This window comes from Cariama cristata, unplaced genomic scaffold, assembly GCF_000690535.1.
Source record: "Cariama cristata isolate BGI_N322 unplaced genomic scaffold, ASM69053v1 scaffold40088, whole genome shotgun sequence".
Lineage (NCBI taxonomy): Eukaryota > Metazoa > Chordata > Aves > Cariamiformes > Cariamidae > Cariama > Cariama cristata.
The window spans coordinates 10,112-31,820 of NW_009633603.1; the positions used below are offsets into that span (position 1 = coordinate 10,112).

The 21,709-nt window shown below is 35.9% G+C and overlaps 1 protein-coding gene across 1 annotated transcript in view; it reads right to left on the minus strand.

Annotated features, from left to right (window-relative positions):
- Positions 1-1,575: 1,575 nt before the first annotated feature.
- The window catches only part of CUL4B (cullin 4B), a 22,480-nt gene continuing 2,346 nt past the window's right edge, over positions 1,576-21,709 (minus strand). Inside the window, exons 2-20 of the mRNA XM_009706819.1 lie at positions 20,538-20,653; positions 15,762-15,865; positions 14,779-14,848; positions 14,214-14,287; positions 13,025-13,187; positions 12,836-12,925; positions 12,476-12,558; positions 11,274-11,341; positions 10,038-10,156; positions 8,980-9,172; positions 7,761-7,865; positions 7,358-7,468; positions 6,524-6,609; positions 5,628-5,735; positions 5,268-5,381; positions 4,175-4,280; positions 3,901-4,073; positions 3,192-3,344; positions 1,576-1,980 (exon numbers count right to left, since the gene is read on the minus strand). Of these exons, the coding sequence (XP_009705121.1) occupies positions 1,885-1,980; positions 3,192-3,344; positions 3,901-4,073; positions 4,175-4,280; positions 5,268-5,381; positions 5,628-5,735; positions 6,524-6,609; positions 7,358-7,468; positions 7,761-7,865; positions 8,980-9,172; positions 10,038-10,156; positions 11,274-11,341; positions 12,476-12,558; positions 12,836-12,925; positions 13,025-13,187; positions 14,214-14,287; positions 14,779-14,848; positions 15,762-15,865; positions 20,538-20,653 (2,132 nt within the window). The 3' untranslated portion in view covers positions 1,576-1,884. The remainder of the gene's footprint in view (positions 1,981-3,191; positions 3,345-3,900; positions 4,074-4,174; positions 4,281-5,267; positions 5,382-5,627; positions 5,736-6,523; positions 6,610-7,357; positions 7,469-7,760; positions 7,866-8,979; positions 9,173-10,037; positions 10,157-11,273; positions 11,342-12,475; positions 12,559-12,835; positions 12,926-13,024; positions 13,188-14,213; positions 14,288-14,778; positions 14,849-15,761; positions 15,866-20,537; positions 20,654-21,709) is intronic.

The window sequence follows — 21,709 nt, forward strand, 5'->3', positions numbered from 1 at the left end:
TCCTCCCCAGTGGATCTCTATTTGAACTAATACTTAAAAGATTTGCAGGAGCAGTCTTCAAGTTTCTTACCAGATAACTCTACTGTTAGTATTTTTCTTACAGAGGCAAGGGTGGTCCTGGATGTCTACCAGTGGTTATGCTGCAATATTGTCAAAGGATAAAGTAGATTTTTTGCAGATCACAAAGAGCTCTATGACAGTAGAGGGTGACGGCAAATAATTTAGTAGGAGAAAAACCCATCTGCTTCATCTGTCAGCTGAGGACTGCATATAAAAGAGCTTGAGAGAAAACACAGCTGGAAAAATACAGAATTAAATAGTACATCAAAAAAGCAGTAAGGATGGGGTGTGTCAGATACAAAATACACACACACACATACACTCTCTCTCTCACACATCACACCCCTGAATGTGGGATCACAGTGATAAAAGTTATAGATCATAGAGAGCTAAGTTACACTGCCATTAAACAAAAGTAACATCTTGCTTTCAAGAAATATCTGGTATTTCCCAGGACTATCAGTGCCTGAAAGAGGATGAGGTTTTTCATTGTGCTCTGCAACACAGCTGATCGTAGGTCTAAAGCCTAGCTGGGTAAGGAAGAACTGTTACATGGAGGAGTTACCTTTTCTGCTGACACTTTTTTTCCCATATATTCCTGGCACATGCTGCTATAGCAATTAAAAAAAAAATGCATTTTGTTGAAACAAAGCTCTACATTCAAGTGACTTATTCTCCCATGTCTTATAAAGATGCAAAGAATGCTCTCTGGTCATCTAAGAAAATATATTTTTAGATGCCTTGTAGCAATACTTAACTTTCTATATGAGAGGTAGGCTTCTGGGTTCTAGGAGGCCTGCCACATCTAGGGCTGAGTTCTTAAAGCTTTAAGTTAAAGCAATCCAAAGCAGGGCAGTCTTGGAAAAGCTGCCCTGTCTAAACCTTGAGGTTAGTTCAAGTTTAGAATGTTGCAAAGCAAAACAAGTATTAAAATCCATTTGTAATTTTTGTTCTTACAGCTTTACCACAAGAACAGTGTGGCTTTTCATAGATATCTGTAAATAGATTCTCTTTTCTAGAGTATTGCTGCCAAGAGGTGAAGGCCTCCTACCCATGACTAGTAAAAACTGTCACTTTTTCCATTATGGCTGTTTTATGCTTAAAATTCCCAAAGGTGGACACTAAGTCTTACAGGCAAGCCATATAAATCTAATCTGAACTTGTTTCGTTGTAGCAGTTATTTAAGAATGGTGTTTGTATATACAGTATATATGCCCACACTGCAAACTTTATACATTGTTTTATATTGGTACCATTTTGTCTTAATTGCGACGAAGAATATTTTCCATTAGATCAGCAATAAGCACAGCTTGGCTTATTCCCCATTTTCCCTCCCTCAAGGGAAAAATCCAAGTGTGGGCATCAACCAAACCAATGGTGTGTTACTAACTGAAATGCATTCTGTACAGTAAATTAAAAGTTTGCATGCAGTTTAAGCATTTTAAAGGCTATTTTCTTATATTAATTAACCTTCTGTTTCCATTTAAAGGTGTGAAAGACATCTGTCATATATCAAGGGACTCCTCTTCAGACCCAGAGACAAATGGAATCACAAAGACCAGGTACTTTCTTTCAGCTTTCTGCACATCTTACTAAATAACATGCAAAGAGTTCAACAGCATTCTTCTTAAAATGTAAATAGTACTCTTTAAATGGGCATGTTAACCACTGAAAGAAGTCCACTCTACTATACTTTTCCATTACACTGCTTTCATTCAATCATCGGTAGTATAAAAAGTCAATTAACGGGATCAACAGGCTAGTTTATCCACTGGCAACTGTGTATGACACCAAGTGTGCAGTAAAACAAAGGCCAACATATGTTTATGCAATATAGTTGTACTGATTCGGGTTTTCTTTATCTCTTTCCATGTAGTCCCTGTCAATTAAGGATTCTATTCTCTTCTTAAGGTCAGCAGGCTGTAAAATAAAGCAGATGTCAGCATTATTACTTTGTAGTCAATGGTTCTCGGGTCTTTCTACTTAAGCCAAATATCCACACTGTTAAGATGGCTGAGGAAACAGAAATCACAGTTTAGAAAAAAAAAATAATCCCTTAAAGCATCAAAGCTTCTAAAGTCTGCAATGCTTCACTGATTGAAGAGAAAGTTACAAAATTAGCTTGTCACCTGCAGCTAAGCACAGACTTTTTAGAGAAGGGAAAGATATTTGCTGCTGTTTAAACTGAACTCCACTTTAAAGAACTGCAATTCATGCATTATGTACCAAAGTGTTTCTATTTCTGACTTTTACCTGGTAAAAGATGGTAAAAGTTTCATTTTATTTTGATGTGAGTGAGTTTTGCAACAGTTTGGGTGCCCTATGATTTTGTTCGGTGAAGGACTTTATCATGAGGCATTTTCATGAAGAGTGAAGAAAAGCATTTAAATCAGGTGTTATAACCCTGCAAAGCCCAGCTGCAGTTTATGCAATACTTAGAGGCCTGCAGGAACTTAACATGGTAACCAAACAGAATGAGATGGCAGTACCCTTTATTTTACATTTCCCTTGATAGAAAGCACTGTGTATTTGAACTCAAACAGATGCATCACTGTCTATTTGAAAATCCATTTCCATTTGTACACAATAAGCTATTCATTTCATATTGCAACTGTGGGCTTCTTGAGCTTTGAGACATTCACTAATATCTAATTTTGATTTCATATATTCCTCTGTGTGTGTATATATCTATTAGCCAATATAATCAGTCTGGAAAAACCACTGTACATTTATTGGTTACTAATTTATTAAAAAGTATCAACCAAATTAAGAATCAAAACCAATTCTGCATTGCGTATCTGAATCATTTTCCCCTCGTCTCCAAGAACGCATTGCTAGAACACTTAAATGCAAGAAGAACAGTGTGCAAGGAGAGCTAGCTTCACAGTTACTGCTAACAGACTCCAGTTCTGAAAATTTTTGGTACTAGGTTTTGTTAACTTACTAATAGCCTGAGGTAACATTCAGATAAATTAATGCAATTGAAACTTCAAAAATTCCTGAAAGTAAGCATCTGTCCTTCCTAATAGTAAAAAGATGCACATTTTAGACAGAAGCACTGTTTAACTGAGGACTGGCCAGGGAACATAAAAAGAAGTAATAAAGTTTCAGAAGAAAAGTCAGTACTACACCTTTACTGGGAATTTAAGCTGGTTGTAGACCTCTGACACAAGCAGGTTATGACTCAGTGTCTTGCGCATCTTCATGATTCGTACAATTGCAGCGTCAATCTGGTATTGCCGGTCCTGGAATACTCTCTCTGTAGTGCTTGCCTGTTCCTCTACCTGAAGGATCGATATAGAAAAGTTTTAAAGGGAACACTACAAGTGTCAAAACAATTCTTCTTCATATCTCTAAGACAATTCCCAGTGTAAGACAGTAAAATGTCTTCTTGTCAAATATTTGACATAAATCCGTTACAAATTTGAAGACCAATTGTCTATTTAAAAAACCCACTTGTACAAGGGAATTTAAATCTTTGCACAGATTTTACATTGGATGGCCATCAGGGAAAATTCAGTGAACTTGTTTCTATGTTCACAAACCATTCAGTAAAGCTCCAGGGAATGATCAAGTGTGAAAAGAACATTCACTAATTGGAACTTCTCTTAAAAAACCTTATTTAGAGACATCTAGCATCACTGGTGTCTAAGTTAGTATGGAAGCACACATTTAAATCAGCATTGTTAGGTATGTGCTATCATCCAAATTATATGTGTAACTTTTACGAAGATATCAGTATGTACATTACAACCAAGAGAAAAAAAAAAATTGTGAATGGGCAGGTGACAAGATACTTAACCCAAGGATCTAAACCCCAGAGGATTAAAAAGAATATACCGTTTCTTTCATCTGAATTTGGTTGATCTTTATCCTGAAGAGCTTATGTCTGAAATCATCATTACACGTGAATTTATCACCATCTTCCACATCTTTGCCTTTGGGGCTTTTAGTCAGTACTCTGGCTTTGCCACAAGCCAGAGATTGAAGTGTCCTTCTCAGCTCTCCATCCTCTAAAGCACAAACAAGTTGTTTAGTTTTTTTTTTTGTTGTTTTTTTTTTTTTTCTCCCCAGTAAGAACACTTGGAAGTAGTCAGCTTTTATCAATACCAACCTATCCCAGTGGCTTGCTTTATCTCCTCTAAACTGAACTCCTCTCCTTCATTAAACATAAGCAGCACCAGTGTCTGGAACAAGGAGACCTGAAGTTCTTTTTTGCCCTGTCACAAGGGAAATTAAGAGACATCACTAGGCTGTTTTTTTTTTTTGTTGTTTGGTTGGTTTGGTTTTTTTGAGGGGGTGGGGATGCTAGGAACAAGTCACTCTTGTACGTCAATTATTTCATTTAAAGTATGTGATTGTTAATCTTATTCATTTGGGAATATGAAAGAATAAAAGTTACCGGTCCCTTCGTGTTTACTATGAAACGTAGAATAAACTGGAGGTCAGAAGGTTAGACTATTATATCCAGTGACAAAACTCACCCAAGATATGCATCAACTTATTCAAGACAAATCTCAAAGCACTGAGTGCTTAAAATTACAATCTGAAAGACCTTTAAGTCAAAGTGTAACACAAACACTAGTTTAAGCAGCACAATATTAGGAACTATAGGATCTTTGAAATAACAGAGTTTGATAATACTTGTTTTACCATTAATATTTTTCTGAAAAATAGAACTGGTAAGCATTCCTCTTCCAAGAGGAATTTTCTTGAAATATATTTGTGCCCATGAAGAAATGCTGAAGGGGAGTAACTGGAAGTCCTTTAAAAATAGTTGCGTTCTTCTACAATCCAAAACTTTTATTTCAGTAGTGAAAAAGCTTACTGTAAAGATGCTTAATGCTGTCGGATGAAGTAGGGTCATCTATGAAACACGGGTCCTTTTTTTTTCCCCTCCCCAGCATAAAAATTAGTGCCACTTTTAATATGGAACTAAACCCAATGGCTATCTTCCCCAACAGTAACCAACAATTTTTTTTTCCACTGATACAGAAATCAGACACGTCTTCTTAGACCTTAATACATCCATTTCAGAAACTACCAACTTTGGAAATGATAGCAAGAGGTCAAAAGTTAAAAGTAATGGCAAAAACAGTGCTAAGTTTTCCATCACAGCGCAGAAAAATCTTCCTGATGTATCCCTAAGGTACAACCCAGACTTAGAATCAGCAAAGCAACACGAATAAGAGAAACAATGCACTCACCTCTTTAAATTCTGCTTTTAGTACACAGTGTCCTAGTGTTGACTGCCACTGAAGTTTCCTACCACTGTGTTTTCCTAAATAAAAGGTCTTGAAAATCTCCTGCAGTTTTACCATCTAAAAAAAAAAAGGACAAAACTCAAAACACTAAAACACAATTTCTACTTTAAAAGTATCCTTCCCTCCTCGACAATCAAATAAGCTTTAAATAAAAGCTTTGAAAAATGAAGGGAATTGCAAGAAAAGAAAAGAAACTTTATGTAAAAAAGACACTTCTGCATTTCTTTCTAGAGATTATATTCATATTTCAAACCAAGCTGCAGTTAATACCAAGATGCATTATAATACATCTATATTCATTACCTCTGGGGGTAAATGGACCTCCATAGGCACATAGGTTGGCCAATAACCCATAGTCAGAATATTCACTGTTAGTTCAATGTTGCCAGGTACATTCTGGTTTTGCATATACTGCAGAAAGAAACAAAGTAAATTGAAATAAAGCAATGTTTAATTAACACATTTCAGTTAGAACTGAGAAGTTAGTTAGAACAGGCATTACGAGAGCACAACAGACGAGTGACCTTATGATGTCTTTGCTATATAAACTGTGAGTTACATACAAGAAAATTAGGATAAGAAAAAGCACTTTTCTGAAGTTCTAAAGGCACTTCCATATAGGAAGAAAACAGCAAAAGAAGTGTTGTAGCAGGCTGATGTGAAGATGTACCTAATTATGTGTGAATGGAGGAAAGAATGTTAAAGTTCTCTTGTAATCAAAACATTCCAGAACCACCAGAACTAATGGGCCAAAACTTACAAGCCAGTCCATTAGAATATAGTGGTGTTAAAAATGTTTTATAACTGGTGTTAAAATGTTTTGTAAGTTTACAATTCTTCTTCTATTACAGCTTCTTGTTTCAGGTTTTTTGCTTTGTTGTTTAGGAAAATCATTAATCAACTCAGTAAAATTTTCAACAGCACAGAATTAAGAAATAGCTTCCAACTGATTTTCAGTGGAGACTGTCTTCCCAGTTGAGCTTTTGTCCACTCCTTTTAAAAGCAATCACCTACAAAGTCCTTTTCCCTGTAGTAAAAAACAATTACAGACAACTGGAATAATTCAAAAGAGTTTTACTCAATTACAATAGAAACATTCACAACCGAAGATGTCCTGCACCCTCTTCTTAGGCTTTCTGCGAAAAACTAATTCAAAAAGCAAATAAATGAAGGAGCCATGGCAGACTTTCCTGCAGTACCTGTTTAAACTGTATCATTATGTCTTTTGAAAGCTCCATATCTTTAAACATTCCTTCAAGTTTGCTGGTGAAAGCAGCTCCACATTCTATAAAAGAGAAAATGTAAATCTTAAAAAAATCAGTCTTATTTTCAACACCATAGAGTAGTTATTCTAAATACCAGAATGTACTTCGAAGCAAGACAACCTATTTCAGCGTATGTTCTTACATAAAGACCTGGATTCTAATTAAGATACAGAATAAGGTCATAAACAAGAAGGGGGAAAATATTTTAAATGTGGCAGCTATTTTGCAACCCAATTGTTTTTCCACGTGGACATGACTATTCATACTAGGATTCCACTGGCAATCTGTCACTCAGATGACAATTCTAATCCCTATCAGCTGCCTGCCAAACTGTCTCCTGATGGTAGAACAAGATCAAATTCTAAAAATCTTACTACCGAAAGACTCCATCCTATGAAACAATGAAGACCAGGCTAGAAGACTGCTAGCTGGCAGTTCCACATTTCAGACCTTGTACGGAGTGAATAACAAGCAGAAGTCATCCTCATGTTCTCTGAGTGCATCACTGATTTATTCAGCAGGGAACCTCAGCTCTGTCCCACAGGCCGAGATACACCGTGTACTTTAAGCTCCTGCATTTTGGCTATTGCTGCTATAATTACAAAACTAAAAGCAAACGCATCTCCTCAAAACCCACCAGTCATTCAAGACTTGTGCATGAGGTTTTTGCCCTCATATAAAGGGGAAATACAAACAGCAGGTCTGGGAAGGCCTGTTAAAACAACCACTTTTAAAAGAAAGCAAGCTGGTAGATAGATTGATATTTACCATGTTTGAGTTTGGAAAGCATAGATTTTTCAGCATCTACTGATGCGCTCTTCCCAACTAATAGTCTCTTTGCTAGATCTTTTTTATAAAAGGCCTCAAAGACATCTTTTCCTGTAAGAAATGAGATTTGACCGTGATCACAAATCATTGTTTGTTTTGAACATCACCTACAAGAGGCCTAATTGAAAGCTCAGTAAAGCCTTGACATGAAGAATTCCACAGATTTTGCCAGGTCTTGTTATTGGCATTTTATCATGCAACCTAGTTAAACAGCACTAGACCAGCAAACTTCATCTACAGAGAATGAACACTTGAAAATACAGACAGACTGCAAAAATTATTTCAAAGTACCTTTATGTTACTGAGTAAACAACTGTATCCCCACAAAAAAGCCAATACATACCATATATGAATCTAAATATGATCATAATTTTATCCAGCATTTTTTCAAGCTCTTCATCAGTAGCTTCTTTGTTGCCTGCACGAAGCTTTGAATCTACATATTTAGCTAAAAGAATGTTGAGGAATAAAAAGTTTAGCATATGCTTAGTATCACAATGAAACAATCATTATTTTTTTTAAAAAAATCTAGTACTGTGAAATCTTTTGGAAATGTAAAGGATCCTGAAATCACCTTCAAATGAGCTTCATCACAGCTAAGTTGATATATTTTCACAGAGGCTATAAAGTTATAAAAACATTATAGCCTAATCTCTTTTTTCAGATAAGCAGTTACTGAATCTTAACTTTATTAGCATACATAATGTTAAAAAACGATTTTTGCATATGTAGAAAATCCTGGTCCATATTATGATCTCAAAGTAAAAAGTCACTCTTGCTATAGATTGACATGGCTATAGTAGAACCAAAAATATCAGAAGAAAAACATGTAAACCAGTTATTTAAATGCGTTGACTATACTGCTGAATTCCTCTAGCAGATTACTGTTTTTTTTAATTTCAAATGGTTTGGTAAGCACATTACAGTTAGTGAATTAATTTAAAAAAAGGAGGGTAGAAAGCATTACTCCACAAGCCTAACAGCACAACAGATTATTCAGTGTGTCAGGAAATGATTAAGGTATTCAAAAATGCAGAGAGCCAGGCTTGTAATGCACAAATCTGTAAACAACGTTTTTTGCAAAAAATGTTCTTTGCAAACTACAGAGGCTCTGTCCCCATAACATGAGACGTACAGTACATCTTCATCTCTCTTTGCTTTTATATATTAAACCACAGATATCTATGTAGAGCCCCTAATAGCTCTGTGCACATGTGTTGGTGGGACAGTTACATAAGCTTCTGAAAAAGTCAAATTATTAGCAGTATTCTCACATCTGGACACCAGTCAATTGCTGGAATATCTAAGTTCTAACATTCTTCACTTTTCTATGGCCTAGCCAGTGAACTGATGAATACAGCTTGTTTTTCATGTTAATGCTATCCTATCAAATAATTCACTTGCCTAGTAAGGCACAGTAGATCCCCAGTTTGACAATGTATTGTGTATCATGTCTTTTAACACACAATTCCATCATATCCCATCTGTAAGCTGCATCAGCAACTCCCTCTTGTCCTCCACCCAAATTCCCACATGGGAAGAAACTGAAGAAAAAATAGTACCTATGAGTTCAGCTGGCTTATTTGGTCTTTTGTTAATGAATGTTTCAAAGGCTTCTTTCATGGCATTTACAAACTTCTCATTCTTGAGAAAGCAAACATCAATAATATGGTCAACTTTGTCCTTAAAGTCAAGTAGTTCTTGGACCATGGTTTTGTCTTTTTCTGGATTAATTACTATGGTGCTACCAAATGCCTGCAAAATAAAACATATCTTTCAATTAGCCCGAATAATGAATTTAACTGACAAGACTTGTAAAAGCCTAAGTTGTCTTTGTAATGTCTTGTTTCTGGTATTCATATTAGTTCCACTAACATAATAAGAGTAAAAGCATTATGAAGTATTTACTATATAATTATTCCTAGACCTTGTATGTTGATTCAAAACCAATCTATGAATAAGCGAACAGATTCAGAACTTTCATCCGAAGAAATAAACTTAAGCATGACAAAATTAACACATTCTTTTTTTAAAAAACATCTGTATCCTCAGGTTTTACACAGGTAAACCTCCCACTAAACTCATTTAACAGTACTCCTACGCCATTACAAAGTCTTCCTTCACAACCACCATACTGTTTGTGACAACAATTTCACTAATAAGATGAAACACCTAAGTGATATTCAAGTGCTTTTTGAACTTTAATTGTTTAGTAACTTAAGCTACCACTCATTCTGACAAGAAATCTTAGCAGGGAGAAAACAGAAACATTCTGCCATTACCAAAATGTCCACTGGAGAAATATAGTTGTCCCCCACAAATAACTATAAGCAAGATAAAAACTCCAAATTTATTTGGAGTTCAATAGTTCAATATTTTCTTCGAAAGGGCTAGAACAGTTACTGTACTTTTCCTAGTACAGTTTCAAAAGCTGCCTATTAAATAGAATCATAGAATCGTCATGGTTGGAAGAGACCTCTTTAATATTAATATATGTTTATAAGCAAGTAGTCTTTAATTCTTAGAAAAATGCAATAGTTGACAGAAATTACTCAAATATCTGTGTATAAAGCCCATCGATACAATAATGGTATCTGTTTCAGAGTTCTAGGAACAGTACCTTTATGTACTCAATCCAGTGTTGCAAGAGAACCTGTACTCCGCCTCTCACACGACTGAACAACTGATACAGAAGAGACAGGTCTTGAATTCGGTTTTCATCAAGAAGATGGTTTAAACCTGCAAATGAGAGAATTTCAATAGAAATTATAACCAGAGTAATCCAAAGAAAGACCAGCATATTATTACAGTAAGGGACCTCTTCAAAGCTAGTATTTTTTATCAAACAATTAGTGGTGGTTTGATGGGGTTTGTTGTTGTTTTTTTTAAGCTACCTAATTTAACAGTGAAACACAGAATGGGTACCTGAACTGGCTCAAACCCTAAAAACCTTGTTATTGCACTGGATAACTTAGGCTACATGTACTTTACATAACATACTTATTACGACACCTTTGCTTACTTCTGGTTTACTGTTTACACTCTACTGATCTGTAGGAAAGGTTCCTTGGCAAGACAGACCTCTGAGTCTCAATTCCAGCTGTAAAAATAAATTTTACAGATGTCTGAAGGCAAGCAGCTTCAAGAAATATCTTCACCTTTCACTTTTTAAGTTTTTTGGCAGAGAAGGCCTGATGCTCCACAGCAAGGTTCTAAGAAAGTAGATGGGTAAATATTGCAAACTTGATACTCCTCTCAATAAAGAGTCTGTTACAGATGTGCAGGAAGATGCTCACATAGCTGTTCCATCCAGCATCTGGTTAGTAAGGACCTGATAATTTTCTTTTATTATTCAGCTCTTGCTGCATGCATATCTATTTCCAGACTATCCATCAGAGCAAGAGAGGGTCACTTGACTCCAGAGACTATCGCAGAACTGAGGCAACGTACTTCATTGCTCAAATTTTACTACATTTTTCAGACAAGCTACGTTTTGTGAGCAGCAAGTAATTGGTGTTTCCCTTTCTGGAACAGCCCTAATTTGAAGGCTACTCCTTTACCTCTGAGTATTCAAAATGCTATTTAACACACTGAACTCAAGAGTCCCCTATTCTAGTTTTCCTTTTGCTTTGCTGTGTATCTGAAGACAGCACTGCGTCTCCTTTCCTCTGAGAAGGAGAACAGTCTTCCCCTCTTGCAAAATGGTCAATGCTATTTCATGAACTGAGTAGCACAGGGCGTTAAAGAGTGTTTGTGTCCTCCCCCAGCACCTGAATCTGTCACTTTTTTTTTCAGCACAGGAATTGAAAGTCCCAAAGCAGTAATTAGAAACATTTCTATAAAGAAGAGAGATTACCTTTCTGAAGAATGGCTGTTAAATGTTCACCTAGAAGTTGCTTTTCTACAGTAGCAATTAGTGGCTTCCTATAGAAAAAACGTTTAGAATTACTTTTCCTTTTTCCATTATTGACAATTTTAAATCCTTTTCTTAAGATTATGTTAACTACACTTGTCATTGGGAGTGGTTTAATTATCTGTGGCCACGAACTCAAAATGATTATAAGCATATTTATCCTTTTTCCTTCGTAGTAAGCAATGTTTTTTTCTGTTTGCTGACTGAGGATTTAATTCACACAATAAGCCTGTTGTACATGATCTCTGGGAAGTTGGACAACAATTCCATCTGTGAAGAAACTGGCCAAAAGTTTGTCAAAGAATATACCTTCCCCTGTTTTGTGGGAGGAGATTCATGTCTTGGGAGACAAACCAAGGAGAAGAACAAAAACACACCTCACAAGTCAAGAAGTACTAAAACAAAATAGGGAGTTGGCCACTAATAACGGTGTGGAAGAAGGAAGCCACTAAACAAGCTAAATGTTTTTAGCAGCTGAAGGAAGAAGGAAAGAAAAATGTATGATGGTAGCAATAAAACACCTTCCTCTCAGACAGATCCTCTGTACCTGCTCTTTAAGAAGTTGCTACCAGTTGCTTGAAGAGTTTTGTTACGTTAGTGACCTACATTTTCTCTCAGACATGATAGTTGTGGCTTTATGTTAGGAGAACATTTATCCTGTCCTACCAGTCATGACCTCCACCTGAATGTATTTGAGGAAATCCTGCCTCTAACTAGAAAAGACTGAAGAGTGACATTAGTCAATAATTTCCCAGACTCCATAAAGAATATGCAAATATTTTAGTGTAAATATTCAGAGCCTTTAGCTTGAGAATTCTCTATGCCGGGTCCTATCTTTTTCAGGTAGGACAACAGCTTATTAATTGCATTTCAGCAAGAAAGGGGCATTTGGACTGGGGGTGGCAGCCTATTTTTCTTGAACCAAATGCCCAACAATGTTTATGTCAAAACAACTAGTGGCTTAGAAGAAAAGGATATTAGCTAGGTGAGCCAAGACAGTGCTTCATTGTAAACAAGGAATTGTGGGAAGTGAGAAGCGTTTGATGATCAGTCATTAACTGAAATAAGCTGTAGCTGTTAGATGGCCCTCAACAGAAGAGCCGCCAAACAGCTAACAATACCAAGCAAAGAGAGATTGCACTTACTGTGTGCTCTGATCTAAATAAGTGATTATCCTGTCTGCTTCCTCTTCCAAGCGCTTGTTGACATGGTGAAGGTATTCTGGAACCTGAAAGTGCCAGAGTAGTTTCACATGTTTTAAAAAAATAAAGGGGGGGGGAAAGACAACAGCACTGGTCTGACAGCAGCAGCAGGTCCAGTTTTAAGCAGAAATCATTAGCACTGTGACTGAAGGCAACTGCATGTGAATTTCCTTTTTCAGAGTACTATAAAACATAAAGGTCACATTATTGCCCTGTGCACTGGCTAAGGCAGCAGAATAGTTCCTCTCCCTGACAAATGCTTCATCATTAGATATGACAAATATTATTAAACATTCAAAATACCTCTCGTTCCTGCATAAGCCTCTGTCCCTCTGCTGCATACAGGCGGTTAGTCTCTTCCAAGAATCTATGTTCGAAAGAGTCTTGATAAATCTAGGGAAACAACATGACAGCAATCCAGGGTAAAGCTTCTGAGCACTAAATAAGGATCTGAACTGTTTATTCGTTTAAAGGTGAAACAAGTTAACTCACCTGCAAATCAGAAAGCATGCTTAGAAGGCTTCGTAGTAAACTCCTATCAATAGCCTCACCATTTCTTTCCCTCTCAATCAGAAGAAGAATGCCATCAATAGTTTTGTTCTGAACCTTCTGATCGCTGATTATATGAGTTCTGAACAATTCTAGCCCCATATCCCTAAAATGAAAACAAAAACTGTTCAATAAATTGCATAAGAATCAACCCAAATATTCTCTAGTAATAAAATCTGCTCTAAATCAAATAGAGAGACCAATAAATACTAGCATTCTTCAAATTCCTCATTCCTCTCTCCCCAAATCACTCAAGATAAACACATAAACACTAAAATAAACTATGACAAAGCATCAACAGTAAGCTACAGATTTTAAGGACCAAAGCATATATTTTTTTCCTAAATAACTACTTAACTTTTGCACTGTCTTTATTTTTCACTGGTTGGCAAGATGTGAATGAACAGCAGCCTTCATGAGAAAAGGATAATGTCATCCTGGGTCCCAATTCCATGGTTAAGCTGTTGGACAATATTCTTTTTTGTCCATCACTTTCTAATCTCTAATTCTTAGGCAGAGATTAGAAGAACTCAGTGATGTGAAAGACAAGGATCTCTGCTTTGGGCATCCCAGTTAAAACCTTCCATGAATTTGAAACTGTGGGTCTGAACACATTCAGGAAAAGCCAGGCCCTCCATCCACCACTCCTTCAATCTCTGGCAAAGTAATTCAGGTAGTACCAAAGGCACTGTAGGGCATTTGCTAATTATTAAAATATTGGGAGGAGGGGGTGGGCAAGGGCTGAAGTCCAAAAGAAAGTAACTTGCTTTTATTTTAGGTAACCTTCTCCTTCAAAAATACTTACAGAACTTTGAATACTATGCATGTCAAAGCCAGTAACTGGGCAACACACCCCCCTGCACCTCAGTTGTTGAACAGGCCCTTTCCTTTAACTGTGCAAACTGGAAGTTGATATTTACTTAGCTGAAATTTGCTATCACAGCTATCCTAAAATGATCCTGTAATTCATGGCAAAATGAAGTGAAATCTCCCTTTGCCACAAACATGTATGCATTCACCATCTAATTTACAGGTCACTATAAAGTTTCTATAAAAAAAACCCCGAAAATCAACAAGGTATGTGATAATTTAAATATACCCCCCCCAATAATTTTATTTTTTGTGCCCTTACCAAATAGATGGCAGCATTGAATTCTGAAGTACGTAAGTTCGATCCAAGAACAAAAAGATACTCCTAATCATAATCTGTTATGAGAAGGAATAAAAAAGCCACAATCATTTTACTCTTGAAATTGAAAAGCAACACAAATTATGCTCAACAACAAAAAAATCCCAATGACAAGTTTCAGGCAGTGCTTTCTCAGACAGTGTTGATTTGTTTAAAATATTCTGAAAATCTCAGCAAGATGATCAATGCGACATTTAGCATCTTTCTGTATAAAAGAATAGCTCCTTTTATAATAGGTATAAAAGGAGAAATGTTTGCACAGAAACAACAGTTAGGAGTTGAGAGTGTGTATGTCCAAGATCAGATGAATGTGTCAAGAAACACACTACAGACAAGTATTTTCAAGGCTTGATTTCTAACCAACTAGGTACAGTTGTATTTCACAAAGAAGCCTTATATAAATTTAAGACAACATTGCAGAAGCACAGTATGTTTGTAAAGGAACAAAGTTAAGCAAAACACAGGCTGACAAGGCAACCGGTTTTCTTTAAAAAGATAAAAAACTTACCATTTGTCTGCAGTGATCTTGCCAACATTTGTCTATTTTCTTTAGAAAAAGGACACTATCCAATGAATCCATAAAGAAATCATTAAGAAAATCATGATTAATAGGTAGCGTTAGCAATAAAATGAACCAACATTATGATTTTTTTAAGAGACGCTTAACAGAGAGCACAACAAACTCACCTACTTCCAAAAAGAACCAGTTAACTTCTTGCAATATGTTTATTTTTATTTTTAATGATGGTCCTTGTGTTAATAATGAGAAATCAAAATGGTCCAAATTATTTGAGAAAAAGGATCTAAATACTTTTGAATGTTTTGTCTAATCCCCCATCCCTGGGGAGTGGAACAAACATACGTTTTTCCACACATCAAAACCCAACAATCCACAATAAATGTAAGAGCCCACCACTGTAACATCATCTCATGTTAAGAGATAACCTTAAGCGATAAATGTTGTCCTTGAAATTTAACTTGTATGCAGTTCACTGCATAGTTCTGGACTAATTAATATCCACTTAACAAGATCTTGATCTGATACAACTCAAAACTTTTGAAAATAAAACATTTTGATCGTCAGAACCACTAACATTGTATGCTGTCAGACCACTGGCACTTTTCAAAAAGTAAACAAGAACTACTTGTTGGAAGACTTTTCTGTTTACCTGAGCATGGCAAGTTCAGCATATAAAAAAGTCTGAAGTGATACAGCCTTTTTAAGCCTTGCTGTAAATCTGAGCTTTTGTAAGATGTCAAAGTTTCATAAATACCAATGAAACTTTCTCACAAACTTTTCAAATGGTTACATACATAAAGGAACTAGTAGAGTTCTCTGAGGTCCCACAAAAAAATGAAAACCGACCCAATTATGCAAAAACTAGGAATTCAGATCACCACGGCCCAGTGTCATGAACTAGTCAAAGAAATCCATCACCACATACTGGCAGGTAAAAACGTTTTGCTTGTCAACAGCTAAAAAAAGGATATTCTCTGAATTGGTGAATTTGTGCTTTAATGTGGTCTTCACAGATCTGTCTCAATTGTTTGTACAAGTTTGCAGAGATCTTGTAGGAGCAGAGATTTTCAACAGCCTGAAGTAAAGAGAAACAGATACTAAGAAATCTGTTTATATTCTTGTATGTGGTTTTACAAGGAAAGGGGGACAAAAAAAACCTCAACCAACCATGGAATTCCTCTGCTTCTCACTTAAAAATCTACCAGCTTTTAATTGTAACATAGTTAACAGCTGCATGCAAGATACCAGAGAGAGACATAGCACTATATACAGCACTATAATAGTAATATGAGACAAAGGAAGGCCATGCCCTGAACAGCTTACAGTTTATTAATTTCAGTTGGAGTACAGCTATCTCATAAGGAACTGCAGGACTTGCATCTCTAAGAACAAGGATGTTAGTTTAATATGTTCCAGCAGCTTACTGGGTTTCACACTGCAAAGCAGACACTTAAGGTCTTAATTTTATTAACTGCTGTGCTCTGCAAATCACATGATTACTAGTAGAAAAGCACTGCTAGTGTTATTTCAAAATTTTTTGCAGTCCTTTCCTTGATTAAGCTCCCCTCATCCCCAAAAGTACATACATATTTTATGTCTCTCTCCATCCATCAATCCGTTGCCTCAGTAAGTTTAGTTATAATCCTGAACAATTTTTAGTAGCATGACTACATTCCAGATGTTTACCGTGACAAATCTCTGATTTCTAGATCACAATCAAGTATTAGCAGAATTGTCACTGTGCTTCACAGCAAGAAGCAAAAAGAAGTTTAATGGGGACATGTCTTGGAGATTGATCAAGCAAATAATCATTCTTCTTCCAAAATTTATACCAATTGTCCAGATTTGGAAAGCAACTGAGCAACTTTAAATCTTTGCGGATTGGTGAAAGACAATATGTGATTAGTCTGTAAAACATCTGTAGAAGCTAGACAGGAGAGGTATAAATGATTTTCAACTAATGCCTCTCGATTTTTATTTTTTAATGGAAAATACTTCAGTTGCCAGTACAACCAACTCAAAGGAAAAAAAGGACTGGAAGATCAAGTTTGTTCCCCAGCAACCATAGGCAACCATGCACAGACAGCGTAGTTCTGAAGTATACAGAGCAGATCTACTTCATTATGCTGAAGTCGCCCAGAACACTTCCCAACAGTCCAAACAGAAGCCACCAGCAAACAGCAAGCAGCCACCACTAAAAGCACAGCTACAATCAAAACAGCTAAACAAGAAGTTCCTCAGTTTATCCTAGGATATCAACAGTAATCATTCTCAGTATCAACAGTAAACAACACTCTAGAACAAGTGCTTTACAGCTAATACTGGCTCTAGGACACAGAGGAGTTAAAAAAAAAACCCAACCATCTAACCAACTCCACAAAAACTAAAACGCCACAACAAAACCATCCGCCACAACAGTAACAACAAAAGAAAACCAAACCTGCATAAGCTTACTGTCACAAACAAACAGGTATAGCAAGAGAGTGACTGTGCCAATTAAGACTAAAAGAGGTCTGAATGATGATTTTTAGGAAAGCCGAAATTATCACTGAAGAGTACATATCTTAATATTTGGAAATAGCAACAAATTCAGTACTCAGCCTTAACACTTAAAAAACCCCAAACAAATACAATGTGCGATAGGAAAACACATTCTATGGTTCTCTGTTCAGAATAGGTTACAGACACTGCTCAACTCTACTCTGCTATTGTACCCACAGGGTCAAACTCTAAATGAAGCAGCACCAGAACAGGAAATAACCACTACTTTGATTTCAGAAGAAAAAGGGGATGGGAAACACTAAGCTTGAAGAGCTTGACTAGACCTTCAGCAAGCACAATAAACGGGTTTCTTCTTTTGTCCCACTTACTTTGGAGAAGCCAACCAAGAGCTGGGATGATGAATGTTTTAGAGAGAACTTGCTAGTCACCTGCATAACCACAGTCAGTCTTGCTTCTACCTACCAGCCTCTGCTGTACTTCTGGTCAGTTCATCCATCTCAACTACCAAGATTTTCATAACTGCTGTCTATCAAAACAAGTACTATTTAACCATGCTGCTCCAAATCCTTAAATGAATTAGCCTCTGCACTGTAGATGAACAAATGCATACCCTTAAGTCTTAGTGAAATAAGCAAACATGTATTAACATACACTTAGTTTTACATAGTGTTCATATAAAACTGTTTTGCATTTGTGTATCAGAAAGTCCAAAGTGTTAAACACGTCTGCTAGTATCGAGTGTTTGCACCCCAAGTGCAAAACTTCTGCATCTTCACTGATAACATCCATAGAAATGTTTTAATTGTAATTTGTGAATTCTGCTCAATTGGCGCTTTTTTTTTTTTGCAAGAGATTAAACTTCCTAAGCACACAAACACAAAACCTTTTACTAAGATTTGCTCTGTGGAGCATAACACCATTACCGTAATATTATGCTCTGCAAATTTAATTACTGGTGTTACACAACAATAATTGTAATGCATCAAAAATTCCCCAACAACTTTAGAGGCTCTAGTTTGCAAAATTATCTTGTTCTGAATTAGTGGAATAAAGCCTTCTGATCAGGGAATCTGTGCCGTGAAGATGGTCAGAACATCAGAAGTCTAAGCGTCATACTTCCTTTGTGTAATACATATTCCATTAGGGTTTTGTTGTGTCTTTTATTTATTTTTTTTTTTAATTGCAGCATCCACACCTGGTTTGTGTGCTGGGGAAAATCAGGAAAAAAAAAATGAACACAATTCTGATGAGAGAAAATCAGAACTTTCCAGAAGTACTTAACTCTGATTTAAAAAAAAAAAAAAAAGCAGCTTTCAATTCTGTAGCACTTCAGCTCCTCAAAAATGTGTATCATTTCTCTTGCTGGGGAGGAAAAAAGCAAGTACGAAGCTAGTACGAAGAAATAAAGCCTCAAAATGTTTGCTCAGTGGGATTTTCCAACACAGACAAGAATTAAACCAAACTCAAGAAGTTTAACTCCATTAAAAAAAAGTAGTATCTTATTTTGAAATGCCGAGCAGAACTTTTGCTGACTCTTTTGAAATTCCCCTCTATGCTTGGATAATGGTGTCTGCTAAGGCATATTTGGCATCAGATCCATTTACCAAGCAGCTGTTCAGAAATTACATTAGTTTAGTTAGCATTTAAAAACACTAGTGATTCCTAGTACTATTTTTAAATGAAGACATTTATTTTTAGATTTATAAAAAAAAATTCACACTTGATTGCACTCTATTTCATTGAAAAGTATCTAAGTTATTACAATGTTGAAATTTAGATTTAAAAGAAAAGCGTTATTTTTGGTCTTCTGAGCACAAGCAACATTAAATTAAGTCTGTGGTAAAAGGGAGCAGAAATTTAAGTGGTAAGTGTGAAGCAGAAGCAAGGCTTTCAATAGAACTTTGTGCTTTTAAACAATTTCAGATATCCTTCAAGTATTTAATTAACAGTTATTTGCTCTGCTGTTGAGCCCAGAGTAAGTAATTTACAATACCAGCCCATGCAGTGGATTGTAATTTGTTATTAGTTTCACCAAGTTTTGCAAAAGTAACAATACTGTTGTTACTTTAACAATACTATATATTATCCTAACAAACTGTTTAAAAAAGTGCTATTTTTAGATTAATTGAACATTATAAAATATTATAATAAGCTTAAAACCGCACTGCACTGAGGAACTTGGCCCACAACGTTCTTGACTCCACAAGCACTGGCAATTTATCCTTCCCTAAATCCATCTCCAAACCTTGTGCAAACCTAATTTTTTCCCCCAACTTTTCACAGAAATCAGTCATATCCAAGTACAACTTTTATTGCAAAGGGGAGGGCAGGAGAAGAAGAGACACTAAAAACAGATGGAGAGAAGGCTATATACACACAGAGGAACAAATCAAAGAACTAACCAGGTAATAAAGGCTTTAAAAGTAGAGTAAAAAGTGTTAAGTGCTTCTTAATACCTAGCTAAAGTGGTACTGTTGCTAGGCCACTAAAACCACAAGTACCACCATGTTAGGAGGGAAAAGGTGAGAAGGGGCAGAAGTCTCCCTAACATGTTCAATTGAAAAAGCACAAGTGGAGCTTATAAAAAAACGTTAGGAAAAGCAGTTCAAGTCTGATCACTTCCTGAAGCATTTAGGGTAAAACAATCAGAGCTGTTGCTGGGAATAAATATTGATTCTCAGTTGTCAGAATAGACAGAATGCTGAATGATAAAAAAATTACAATGAAACCAAAATAATACAATTAATGAAGAAAAATGGTATTCTATTTACTTTTAACAACTCAAATAAAATTTTTCAGTTTTTAAATGATTCATGATCCTCAATCATGAACAGATACCATCTTCAGAAAAAGGATTATATTTTAATATAAATAGTCTTTTTCTTACCTAAACACCAAATGTTCTAAGATTTGACATTTCTTGTTTAGCAGCTATACACCATAAACCCCAAAACAGTAAAGGGAATACAGGTCCTTGCCTTATTTAATTCTTGTCAACTGTTGCAAAGGAGACCATACCTTGTATTATGCTGCGGCAAGTAAAAAAATTTCCCAGTTCAATGTTAGGTCTTTTGAAATTTTTACTGATGAATTTAAAATTTGAAAAACTATTTGATGAAAAGTTTTCAATGACAAAAGCCGCTACCAAGCAAAATGTCATATTCTTACCACTGTATCAGGTGTTTTAAGCAAAAAAATCTAATAGAACAAAAAGCCCCACCATCACTTTTAACTAAAGCACCTACCTGATAGAGCTCTTCTAAATTGTACTTAATTGAAGTACTGTTCTGGATAGCTTCTACAGCTTCTTTCAGTTTTTGCCAGGTTTCATCTGTGTAGTTTTCAGGCAATTTGGGTTTATCTTTAAAAGAAAGTACAGAGTTTGAGAAAGTATTTAGAAAAAGCAGAACATTTTACCTTTTACAGAAATGAAAAATGCGGTTTTGAAAGAGGTATGGGCTGATGCTCTAGATTTTAATTTATACTTACATGAAAAGAAAGCATTTGTGTAAAAGCAGTATCTTATTTACATTTGAAATAGTAACGCCTTGTAAAAATTCAGCATTGCTCTTCACATACACATCACAGCATCTGTAGCCCAAACAGTATGTGTGACTTATAAAAATCACAATACTGTGTCTGAGCAGCTCAAGAAGGGATAAAAGGATAAAAACTGGCAAGAATGATCTACATCTTCATTACACTCTTTTTCACTACCAGGACAGCACAGCTAAAAGAAAGTCAACATAAAAGCCGAAAATGATGGATTAAAAGATACAGAGTTGTGTATAGCGCTTTTTTTTTCCTTCTCCATTTACTGCTCACTAATTCTACTCTGTATTAACAGTTGGAAAGAAACCCTCGAGAAGCATGCATGTAAATACTGTAATTACAGGCTTTATGGTCACAAGGAAAACCTTCCAATTTTAAAGTAATCCATTTATGTCTCTCTTGGGTTTGGCCAGTGGATATTTGTTAAGTCCTCTTTTAATGTCCAAATAGCTCAAGCTTTGCAGATTTGACTCCTCCTATTATTTTTTTCAGTCTCCTTTCTAGAGATGCCCCTGCTATGCAGCATCTTCAACAAGACTAAAGCATTTACAACAGGCTAAGAGAGATTCCCTAAGTCACATCCTCAGAATACCAGGACTATATTAATATTCTGTGTGTTCTCATAACTAGCTAAAATGACCGGTTTTGTTCTACTAAGCACATTCTCAAATGGAGAAGGAAGGAGGAGAAAATTTATGGAGGAAAACACATGCATATCCATGCCACCAACAGGTTAAATTAGCCCAGAGTTTATACTCTATTAAAATCGACTTTTACATACCTAAATATAAAAACCCAAATTGTAAAGCTTTATGATTTCTCTAGAAACAACAAGTAGAAGTAATTTTTTTGTCCTCCCATTTCC